The 13,219-nt window shown below is 38.3% G+C and overlaps 1 protein-coding gene across 1 annotated transcript in view; it reads right to left on the reverse strand.

Annotated features, from left to right (window-relative positions):
• Nucleotides 1–4,377, reverse strand: part of lsamp (limbic system associated membrane protein) — a 164,431-nt gene extending 160,054 nt beyond the window's left edge. Inside the window, exon 1 of the mRNA XM_086036399.1 lies at nucleotides 4,195–4,377. Within this exon, the coding sequence (XP_085892525.1) occupies nucleotides 4,195–4,258 (64 nt within the window). The 5' untranslated portion in view covers nucleotides 4,259–4,377. The remainder of the gene's footprint in view (nucleotides 1–4,194) is intronic.
• Nucleotides 4,378–13,219: the final 8,842 nt, after the last annotated feature.

A 13,219-nucleotide genomic window follows, 5' to 3' on the forward strand; every position in this document is an offset into this window, starting at 1 on the left:
AGTGAAATATCAACTAAAATGTTCTGTTTATATTTATGTTATCTAAAATCAATACTTTTGAGAAGTGGCGGCTTGTCAATATAGGGCGCTACGGCGATGTCATCCCACTCAGCTGAGTCACATTGAAAGGGGCATAAATTAAATAAGGAAAATGAGTATGAAATATAATAAAAGTACTTCAAAATACATGAATCTGTTTTTAATTGAGAATAAATAGTATACTATGTCAGCTGGAAGCGGAAATGGAACTGCAGTTTCTGCCACTCGCTTGTGAATCTTCGGCGAAGGTTGAAACAAGGCATTCTGATTAATATTGTGTTTCTGGAATATGAGATAAGCAGCAAAATTCACCCGTTTTTAGCCATCTCAGGGGCGGTCGTTTTGTCACTTCTGTCGACTGAAAATCACACAACAGTTGCTCACTGCTCAGATAATGACCAATCATGGCTCACATTCAGAAAAATGGTGAGGTGTGATTGGTTGTTACCTGATCCCTGAGTAGTTGCGATGTCATTTTCAGTCGGCAGATGTGCCAAAATGGCCTCCCATTGAGTGGGCTAAAAACTGGTGGATTTTGCTATATTCCATAAACATAATATTAATGAGAATATCCTGTTTCAACTAGTGGCCTGCATAGAAAATATTATTGAAAAAAAATATGTTTGGGTTGACTTCCACTCGTCAATGTATTTTTACATAGACTATTACACACAATTGAATATTTTTATATACATGACGACAAGTAGCACAGTACTTGTCAACACCTTGAAAAAGGACTCCTTCACACACCCTATTGTCCTTACATTATTAGAGTCATCGCTTTCAATTTTTTGATGGTATGATGTCATTTTCTGTCATGTTGACGTTGAATCGAAATCACAATATCTGTCAGAAAAATAGCAACTCAATCTTTTCTTAAAACTGTTCAGCCCTAGGGCTTATATTTAAAGCTAGACAATGGCACAGGCAGGAACCAGTTAATTTATGCAGACCATTCCCATGCATTGTGCAATAAAGGGAGACATAAAGACAGTGATGCGTCTAGGCAATGCACTTCACCAAGAACAATAAGAAAATGGAATATGGCATTTCATAGTGTTAATGTAATGTATTAAACGCAACCATCCGTGAAAGTTGTATTGAGTATGCAAATTGCAGTTGTACAAAAAAAAATCATAAAGCACCTTCCCACACATTTAGTTAACAACAGAATGTAATACAAATCGTGAAAAGTAATATATGGTCCAGCATAACAAGCAATGTTACTGAGACAAGATCAATAGATAATGTGATTGTAAATTGTGACAATTACATCTAAAGTGACTTTCTGAACCAAAGCCCAAATCTTGCATGCCATGTCTTCACGGATCATCAATCAGACTAGGAAAAAAATAACAAAAGGCATACAAGATGAGTCAAGCTCTAGTCTAGTTTATTGCTGTATTCTATCTGATGTACTCACTGAGTGATCTTGATCAATGCCTTTGATGTGCTTAAACAAGTCAACCCAAACATATTTTTTCAAGAATATATTCTATTCAGGCCCACTAGTTGAAACAAGCCAATATGATTAATATGAAATATGAGTTAAGCAGCAAAATCCACTCGTTTTTAGCCATCCCAGGGGGCGGCCATTTTGTCACTTCTGTCGACTGGAAATGACATCACAGACCCTCAGGTTCAGATAACAACCAATCACGGCTCACCTGTTTTCTGAAACTGAGCTATGATTGGTCATTATCTGAACCCTGAGGGTGTGTGATGTCATTTTCAGTCGACAGATGTGACAATTGGCCGCCCGCACAGATGGCTAAAAATGAATGAATTTTGTTGCTTAACTCATATTCCAGAAACACAATATTAATCAGAATGCTGTTTAAACTACTGGACCTGCATAGAACATATCCTTAAAAAAATGTTGGTGTTGACTTCTGCTTTATTATTTGTTTTTTAAAGATAGTTTGGATCCTTTTCAATTCTAAACATTGAGTATTCAAAATGACTGCACTGATTTGGAACTATTACATTTTATATACAACAATATACTGTACAGGGTCGCTGATGGTGTAGTGGTACACACGCCTGAGTTGTGCGCGGGCAGCATGGGTTGGGTTCCCGCTCAGTGACAGTGTCTGTGTGTGCCCTGCGACTGGCTGGCAAAAAGTTCAGGGTGTAGTCTGCCTTTCGCCCATTGTCAGCTGGGATAGGCTCTAGCACCTCCCCGTGACCCTGTACAGGATAAGCCGAGTGGAAGATGATACACGTGACACAACATACTGTACATTTGATTAGGAAAAAACTGTTCGCCCAACCAAACTATGAACACAAATATGATAGCGTGTGGTCCCGTGAAGCCACATCAGTGATTAGCAGTAAGGAAACTAAAACCACAAATGTAACTAATGATCCCTCCTATCTCAAAAATCGTGGATCAGACACTACAGCACAATACATACTTAAAGATAATCCAGCCAATTTTGAACCGTACTCCCCCAAAGTCAGCAAAGCTTGATTATCTGATACCCCTAAAGATGTTCTTGAAAGACTCTTCTGTCATGTGCATCGTATTACATATTTACTGGCAAAAGCCAGTCAGAGACTGTGCGCAGCTAGATGAGGCCCACGAGCCATACTTTGCCCGCGGTCTGGAATATGGCAAACGGAGTCTGATTTCTTTGTGAGGACTCCGACCACATGGGGGCTGCTGGTAATCCTGCCATGTGGGCTATTCAAATGATATATTACATGAGTTCAAGGAATGTATTGATTATTGTGTTTCTATCACAACCACACCCCTCTTTCAGTCACCATTTACTTTATTAAGTCTAAAAGCCAACCCTCATCCATCAGTGTGTTGCCTGTGCCCCCGCATTACTCAATTGATGCATGCCAATGCGTAATTGCTGGCATTTAATTACACAAACAGCCCAAGACCTTTAAAACAATCTGGCACTAAGAGGCATATTATCATATTGCTTCTCTGTAGTCTGACTTTAACATAGCTGTTTTCCACATTCTATAATTTTAACAAAATTGTTTCTTTAAATTGCATTTTGTTGGTTGTCTATTTTTCTCTTAGTCAACTCGATTACACATTGCATAAAAACTAATTTCCGAAAAATGTGGGGAAGACGGTAGAGGGATTTTTCTTTGCAAGATGCTGTTCAAGTTCAATATTTTTGTTAAGATTTTCTTTTTGACGGACTAACTGACGGACTTAACTGACGGATTGACCAACAGATGAGTACACTTTGTCACGAAAAATGACGGACTGACGAATGACGCCCCAGCAAAATTTTGTAAAATGCCCACCTCTGGTAAATACATACTTTGTACATACCTGCGTACCTACCTACCTACATATATACATACAGGCTTGGGAATTCATGGAACACGTGTATTGGCGTTACATATTCACGAGTTACAGAGAAAAACATGCAATCAGATTACAGATACATTTAATCAAAATATGGATTATTTTACGGGTCAAGGGTTAGGGTTCAGGGTGAAGCATGATTTTAATGCGGGCAACCAATGCCCATACTTTTGTGTGTGTGTGTGTGGGGGGGGGGGGGGGGCGTTTGAGTGATCCAACAGACTCTTCCTTATAGAGCAATATTAATTATTACATCATGCAGAAAAATATGAGAGATACGGGCAGATGTGCAGCGAAGTGATGATCCGGATTCTGACTGTGTGTCCCATTCAAATCAAGGATTTCTTGTACCAACAGTATGCATCACGCATCGCACGCACTCGCTCTCTGTCTCTCTTCTTCGGACACGGGTCCCTGACATCAGCATCTTAAGTGAAAGTGTTGAGCAAGAATCTGCAAGTCTATTTGCATAGTGCGTCTGACAGGGGGACCCCCGCTCACGCTCACATACACGCACACACAAATTGTACTGTACGTGTGCAACTTTTGTTTGCAGCCAGCCTGCAGCTCATGCGCTCATGAAGCACAATGAAGTCAGCGGCTCAACACCGGGACTTTCTGACAGGTGTTTTTTTTTTTGTTGTTGTTTTTTTTTAATACACGAACCGAAGTCACTTAACCTAATTAAGTCGAATCACAAGCAACACACAACAAACATTCCCGGCGTTATTTTTTCTCATCTAAAAACAGTGTTTCCTCTGTGGAAATGCTACGAAATGAAATAAAAATCAGTAATTAAAAGCCAAACGTTTTCTTGCCTTGAAATCCAAAGAGGAAAGCGACCCCGGAAATCCATACGGTGTGTATCCACAAGTAAGCCATGATGTAAACTGGTCCGATTTGAAAGCTCCGCGCACAGCCCGAAGATGTTCCGTCTTCAGAGGGTAAATTTCCAGCAGAGGAAAAAGCGCCGCAACTGAGGTTGAGAGCAGCAGAGACGAAAAGCCCAACTGGACAGAGTGTGTCACTTCTTCCTCTGGTGCCTTCATAGACACTGAGATGTTAGCGACCTCTACCGGAGAGCAGGGCTTTGGATTTCGTGCGTGTGCGCGTGCATTGTGCACCGAAGTATTCACTTTTATCACCCTCGCCAATCAAGCATCATATGAGTCTGATAGTATCATCATCATGTCACACATAAATGTGAAAAAAGTCTTGGCCAAAGGCGTTTTGAAGAACTGCTAACCACATGCGCCACGGCACTGCCCTAATAAAATACAATTATGAATAAATCATGACATTAGTTCTCATGTTATTCACCTTAAGGAGATATAGAAACTATTCGATTCAGTGCCAACGTTTTAGTTCGACGGTGTGGGGAGTATTTTCAGTTTGATAGTTCGTCTGTCTTTTTCATTCCTGGTAGGTGGCGTTTGCTGATAATTATGGATGCACTTGGCTCATCCCCAAGAGTGCAAATTCCCCATTCATTCACCTTCTATAGTGCCCACACTGCAACCACCTTGTCAGAATTAGTTCATTAGTTTATTTAGAGTATTTCATTAATACAACTACATATATATATATATATATATATATATATATATATATATATATATATATATATATATATATATATATATATATATATATATATATATATATATATACTTATTGCATTTTAAAAAAGCAGCCAGTCACAAATCTAGCAACTATATGTGTGAGGACTGCAAGTGAATCAAGAGGAACCCCCTCCCCCCCAACTATTGCTACAAGGAACTGCTTACGTGACTAGCTCAAGAATACTGAAACAATGTTCAGCCCATCCAAGTGTCCCTTTAATGTATTATTAAGCATGTACAATGTATTGTCAGTCTTTGCTCTCAAAAATGAGAACATAATGTTTTCTCTTTTTTCTACAAATCATTTACATGAAGACTGAAACAGATGCAAAAAAAACAAAATAATTTGGAATCATAGCTCTCTGGAGGTAAATTTTTGAATATGCAATGCTTTCTGCTGATGATTGTCTGTAATGAGAAACTCTATTGTGGGCAGATGGCAAATTTAATGCATTTGTAGAAAAATGGTTCCTCATTAGCTCGTGCCACTAATAGTTTTTCCAGAAACAATGAGACGTATGCGAATGTCTGAGGACAAAATTAACATGACGAAAGGAATAAAGAAAAGCTGTTTGTGTCGATCTGTATATTTCGGATATTTCTGTTAGGGTGTACACAATAAAAACCTCCACATTGCTTACTTTCATTAAAGATAAACATTGTCATTCATTTGACAGAATGGAGGATATCAAGTCTTACACTGAACACACAAGTTCAAAGCTCCTGACCGCTATGTGTTCTTGAGTCATTATAATTTTGCTCTTACTGTGTTTTGGTCCTCCAGCAAAACCTTACGTGTCAGTATGAAGCTTCAAGTGGGTGAATGTGGATATGGATTGGACAAGCTCTGCCATCCTCAATTAGCGGGCTGCGGCCAAAATCTAGCCTGCGAGAGTAAGGAGACGAGCCTGTGCCAACTCAGTGACACTACAGTCTAACGTAATATAATGTTGATAAAGTGCGATTGACTCTATTTGGATCTAATCCCTCAACACACTCTTGGCTCGTTTGCACGTGTGCACAGAGGTTGCACGCAGGCTTAGTCCTCAACTCTCTTCTGCCGTAACAGAGTGAAAACACTGTATTGCCAGTAAGTAAATGTAAACCAAGAACAATATGATGTTTGCTAAGAAACTCAAGGTTGACCAAGAGATCCTTCAGTTCAAGTCTGATAGTGGTCTGAGTGGACAGACCACTTTGGTTTTGTTTTACCAGACCACGACAATGCAAAATCGACATGCTTAATATGCACACAGACTGTTGATGTCAGCAAAGCTGAGAATGTGAAGCGGCACTTCAACACTATGCATGCTAGCAGCTTTAATGCCAATTAGACAACAAAATCTGATCAGCAAAAACACAAACTAGCAAATATAACGTGCTGTCCGTTTCTACTAAAAAATTTATAAATCAACTATATATACAGTAATACGTGTGTATTTGATTCATCATTTTATTCAATGAAAAATATCAAACATCAGAAAAGAAACAGACTGTCCAATACACATTTTGGATTGTGACAAACAATACTGTATCTCATCCTGTGGCTCAAACTTCTCTCATTGATCGGTGAGTAAACATTAATTTATCCTAATTGTATCAATCAAAAATAGTAAAAATAACTTTAAAACTACCAAAATGTCATACAAAAATCAAACAAACAAAATGAAATAATGTCACAATATTAATGCTAAACCAAATGACATTATTTGCTTCAAGAAAAGCAACACACCTTTAAATACAGTCTCACTTGACTATTTTTGAAATGAATGTCGTTGTACTTGTAGAAATGCTACCGACAGTTGTCTGTGCACATAAAACAATATTTACCAGTCCAGAACTTCCAGATAATTTGGCCAGCGACCTGGCAACCTTGACATAATTTGGCCCTCAGTGAGAACTAATTGGGGAACTGTATCAAGAATTATGTCTTTTTCTACACCTATTACTGCAATGAAAATATAGATTGACATGGTGAAGCTATCGCCCATGTGTTATATATATTGTATATATGAAATAAATTGATAAATTGATTAATTAATCAATTAATTAATCAATTAAATTGTTAATATTTATTCAACCATAATATTCACTTGTGATATTAATTTGTTTTCACTGTCTTTGTGACTTTATGACTGATTTTTAGTCCATGTACAGTGCTTTGTATGCTGCAATGGCTGTTTTAAAGTGCTATATAAATAAAGTTGAGTTGAGCAATCACTAGTTCGCAAAATGAGGCAAACTATAAAGCTACAGTACTGTAATAGTATTTTTGAAATAATTTATTCTTATGTGTGTGTTCCACTTGCCTAAATTATCCATGGTAACCCTACTCAGTGTCCATAGCCTGTTGTTCAGTTTCAGGACCATGGACAGCGGCAGTAACCTATTCTTTGGTGTTGATACTGAGTCATTGCAGGAAAGACAGGGCAAGGCAGTTTTATTCATACATCAAATTTCATGCTCAAGGCTACTCAATGTGCTTCACTCAAGCAAGGAAACAACACCTATATACATTTACAAACACAACGGTTCAATGACATTCAGAAGAAAAGCAGAGAAAACAAAAGTAGCTTGCAAATATTTTGAAAAGAACATACAGCGACAACATTTAAAACAAATTCACAGAAGAATTTAAAAACCTTTAAAAGTAAAGTAATACAAGGTTCCTAAAAAAAACTAAAACATATTTAAAGATGTTCAGTAGTCCTTCATCAAAGACATGGGGAAAAAGATACGTTTTTAACCTGGATTTTTAAAAGCATTTACACTTGTGGCTGACTTCACTTCTATTGGAAACGTATTCCATTTGTGTGCAGCATAACAGCTATATGCAGTTTCACCACGTCTATTTTGAACTCTGGGCTCCACTAATTGACTCAAGTCTGCAGATTTCAGTGCAGGCAGCATGAATTCATTTCCCATTCAGTGATGGTGTGAATATGAGAGTCAATGGTTGTCTGTCTCTATACCGTATGTGCCCGTTTTTTTTTGGGGGGGGGGTTACAAAAACTGAACAAATAATAAAGCCTCTGTCCCAGCATTTTGGGATTGTGTTGCAAGCAACAAATTAAGAATGAAACAATATTTGAAAGAAAAAAACAAAACAACAACAGCAATAATGCTAATCAGTTGGAAGCTTAAATGTCTTTATTCAGTTGAATATAGGTTGAAAATGATTTGTAAATGATTGAATTCTATTTTTATTTACATTTTACACAATTGGAAATGTGGTTTGTACACTGACAGCTCTTTGAAGTTGAAAGGGTCTGCATTAAAGCAACACTGTTGGATGGTCTCTTCTCATTTTTAACTGGTCTAAGTAATAAGTAATTTCATTTAAAAAAATTACACTTCTATATGGCCTGAGATCAATGTCATTTTATAATGCACAGCGTGCTTCTATTTGCCTTAATAGTGCATGCAATTTTTAATTTACTTATACTCCATATTATTCCAGATCCCGTAAATGTGTACTGTTCACTAATACGACATTTTGAGACACCCATGGAGGTCACAAATACCAACAAGTCAAACCTCTAGGGAATGAGAGAGGAACTTCAGACCTCTCTAATAACTACTCCCTTTGCAAACAGCTGTGCCAGTCAAGATCAGGGACTCAATTATGTTTATGCTTGGTTGAATTGAGAATATCGGGATCAAGTGCTGAGGTCACTTTCCTCCAATAATATCATACGCATCCTGAGCTCGCAAAAACACTTAGCCCCAGTAAGGCGCTCATACCACACAGTGATATGTGTATGAGTGTAACACTCATACACATATGTAATATCTATTTGTTTATCTGTCGACCCTGCGTGGAATTTGGCCATGAACTAACTCCATTTGCACACTGGATTGAGATAAGATTGCTATGTTATAGCATGTTACATTCATCACACAGTTCCTTCATCTCTGTGACCTCGAAAATTGATTGTACATAAAGGTTGCAGAAGTAAGACGGTACTGCTCCTCTGCTAATGAGTCCTGCAGCTCTAGTTTTTGACATTGCATTCTGTCCTGAATAAAAATTTTCCTGTCTACTTCTAGTGACTCCCTCCCAATGGTTTGCGTCCCACCCGACCCACAGCTGATTACCTTAGACTCTACTGAGAGAGTTTGATTTATGACTGTTTTCCTCATTATGCTTATGCTCGTAGCACCAACACAGTGACTCTCATCTGTAAAAACCTGGAAATGTTTCCCAAATGAATCCGTCTGAATAACACACACACAAATGTCCCCAAAGTGACCCAAATGATATGATGTTCAAAGTATTACTGTCCCAGTGAAACACTTTGGTCTCTTTTATTGGGCCTATTTTCCACATAGAACAATAGCCTATTGTAATTTGGAAGCAGTCATTAAAAAATTCAAGAAGAGAAAAAATGTATATGAAACTAAAACGAATCTAATGATTACAGCTGCAACTAAACACTGTCGTAAACATTCCATCCATTTCTGTTCCACTTGTCCTTCATAGTTTTGTCGGTAATCTAAAGCTGGGTACACCTTGGCGTGGACTGGCTGACAGTCAACTACCTCGAGACAAAAACAAAAAAAAACATTCACACTCACACTCATTCCTATGGACAATTTTGAGTCTTCAATTTACTCTGGTAGCAATGATTTGGCCATGTGAGAGGAAACCTGCACACCAGTTAGCAAGTGAGAAAATGCAAACTCGAACCTGCATCCCCTGACTGTGAGACTGACCACTAACAATGTGCTGCTGCTAAGTTAACATTTACACAGTAAACATAGCACTTCCTGTATTATGTTCTTATTCTGATAGACAAAACAAATGGTTACATGTTGACTTTCACTAACTGACACCAGATAAAACACTCTAATGATGCATTCTGGTGAAACAGCTAATGCTAACGAAGCATTTTAAAGTACACTTGTCCGTCACCACTCAGTCACTGACGCTCATAGCCACTGTATACTGTAACCAGTACGTATACTTAACTGATTGATGAACAAAGTATAATGATCTGATTAATTGCCCAAGGGAGGATCTGTGTGTCGTAAAACCTCCACCACCCTCCGGCGCAGGTGGCAGCCTTTGCGGTATTATGCCCATCATGAGAGTGGAGTCTGCGCTGTAAATTAAAATGCTGAGACACCGGCCCGAACAGCACTCTGTTCATCGTAAGGTAAGGAGGACATACTGTATTCATTCTAGTGGTGCAACGGATCAAAAAAATCTCAAGGTTCAGTCAGATCACGGATTGGATCGTTTTTCGGATAAAGAAAAATGAATAAATAACATTTTGCCTTTTTTTATTTTACAAAACACTTTTACCCATTAAAGAAATAATCATTCAACTCAAAGTGTCAAATATGCAAGATAAAGAAGAATACCTTCTTATATTATCCATGGACATGAATGAGAAATAAAGAAAGGAAAAAAAAAAAAGGTGAAAGACCCCAAAGTGCAATGTAAGGCACATCCTCTTCCTTTCAACAGAGAGAGTGAATTACAAACTAGCCTTTGTCCACCTCATTGAGAAAGAAAAAAAAACAAAGAAAGTAAAGCAACAGCCGTCAGACTATCTGATGTTAGTAGCTAGCGGCTAGCTGTTGGCCACAAACGCCGGAGAATTCTGCCGTGTCACACAATGACGGTGTAATTAACTAACAGTTTCTTCATATCCTAAATTAGTGGTTGAATATGATTTTGTGATGGGGTTGTGTTGATGTTGGTAGCATATGTAATGGCAATAAAAACTATGACAAGGCAAGCCAAAATGCTAAATATATAAGTAATGCGAGCGGTCATGCCACCAATTTCAAAATAAAAGCCTACTGAGGCCATTGCATTGGCATCATTGTATTATTTGGTAAGCTTTTATTTTGAAGTTAGCCTTTGCGTTGGCAGTGTGTTACGTTCTGAGAATTTTTGCAGCTTCCTTGTCATGTCTAATGACAGCGCACACACCAAATAAACTGTTACCCGAGGCAGAAACAAATCCTCTATCATTCTTGGACTCGTTTCACCCCTAGTTGCCAAAATGCTTCCATACATGTGCTGCTATTATAATGAATGTGGACTGATCATGTATTCTTCATGTGAAAGCGCCCTTTTTTTTTTTTTTTCACCAACCAATCCGCGGGCGGGCTTTGTGCGGCCCGAACTGTGATGGGTTACCTTTATGGATCAAAGATGATCCAATGCACCACCAATGCTGGCAAATGAGTGCCATGCTATACTTCCTGGTCTACTCACGCTCCAAAGTGTATTTTGTGCCAACAAAAGACCATCTGGTGCTGCATCTTTCACATCAAAGTGGAATCTCAAGTGGAATCTCACTTGGTAGACTTATTTCATAGTATTGGCGGGATTTTTTTCCTTTTAATACAAAGAACCAAGCAGAGGAAGTATAACTATAAAATACTATTTAACAAAATAGATACCATTGTATTTAATGTGACAAACCAAGGCACTTTTCAAGGCATCTATTCAACTCAGTTTAGTATCAAGCCCATTGCTTTTGGAAGGCTTTTCTTAATCTCCGGTACAACTTCTTCCCCTTAAACGTGTATACAGTCAGTGCGTGCATTTTACACATCAAGCTTGTTTAAGCGAGTGAATATCCTGTTGAGGGGTGTTAGTTTGATCATATTTATTATTACTACTTGGTTTCCTGTCTGCAGTACCTGACCTGACTAAATGGAAAAGAAGGATACTTCTCTTAAGGATTTTCTAGTAAGGTCTCTGCAGACTTGTTAGCTCTTTTCCTTCCGTCCGTCCTGTCACCGTAAGCCCCCAACACAGATCAAAATGACTGATTGTGTGCAGTCTATTTGTTGAAAGTACGGAAATGTTTGTGGTCCATTTAGCTATTTTGGATTTCATTTTCATTGTTAATTATTTTCTATAATTTGAAATATAGGTCTTGTGGGAATTATTGACCCATTGTTGTCTTCCATTCTATTCTTGAAAGCTAAATCTCTTTGTAACATTATAGAGTTACTGTGCATTTGTCACTAGGACCTCAACGACAAATGGACCATTCCACCACATCCCAGTTGAGCTCTATTGAATTAAGAGTCAACGCGAGTGTCTTTTCTTTAGTATATTTTTGTATTTTAAGCAATACTTTGTTCAACTATATAGTATTTCAATACACTTGATTTTTTTTTCCGCCTCAAAGTATCTCTCAAAGTATCCCCCAGTACCTTTGCATAAATATGCAAAAAGTAGCCATGCTTTACTGTACTTCAGTGCAAATTTCTTAAGCAACTATTGAATGTCATCAGGGATTTTTTTTCAGTCACTGATGCAAAAAAAAAAAAAAATAATAATAAAAAAAAAATATCTTGGATTGTTTTTTCAACATACCAAATGCTCCTGTGTGAATTATGACCGATCTGACAGTCGAATGCTCAGCAGCGATCTTCTCGACCTTTTCAGAAATTTCAGAAACTATGTCATTAGCAAAACAGCAGAACCTTTGTGAGCTTTCTGCTGCATAGTCGTTGGACGCCAAATAAGGCTTTACTGTCTATCATCAGTGTTTGTGGCCTAGTAGCTGATCTCACATGGTAAGAGGGTCCAATTTCATACCTTTCATTTGGTGCTATGATCCACCGAATCGTGCTGGTCAGATAACAGTAGGGCAAACCTGTTTCCCAGTTCAATGCCGGTGTTTTGTTTTCGTTGTCCTTTTTCTTTCCGGTGCCAAAATCCAAGACTGATTTCTTGGTGTTGATGCGACCTATTGCATGACAACAATTCATTTGTGGTCAGGTCTGGCTGTTGGGCGAAAAAAAACCTCACTTTTGGCTTTGCTCCCAGCAAATTCCAGGGAGGGTTGATGGATGGAGCTAGCTGTTTGTTAGCATGCTTGTGTCCAACGTTTGGAGACACTGATAGCATGGTCTCATTGCCTTATTTTCCATTCATCCATTCCACAAACACTTCAAGGTGATGCATTTTTGCCTCCACCACTGCCATCTTCTGAAGGAGTTTGTGGTAGTCTTCCGTGGAAACGCGAGCTGGAAATTTGTCGTTATAGCGTTTATGTCTGAAATATGTTTCTGTATGAAAACACCCACTGATTAGTACTATCTTGAAGAGCTACCTGTCTAGCACCTAAATCCATTTCAGTTTAACCGTTGCTTAAATCGCTTTTCTTGAACAGTTGAACAGCTGTAGCTAAAAAGGTTTCTGCTGAGGATACATGTGTTGTGTTGCCAATACCAAGAAAAAAAG

This window comes from Filicampus tigris, chromosome 7 (genome assembly GCF_054856515.1).
Source record: "Filicampus tigris isolate MCC_2025a chromosome 7, RoL_Ftig_1.0, whole genome shotgun sequence".
Lineage (NCBI taxonomy): Eukaryota > Metazoa > Chordata > Actinopteri > Syngnathiformes > Syngnathidae > Filicampus > Filicampus tigris.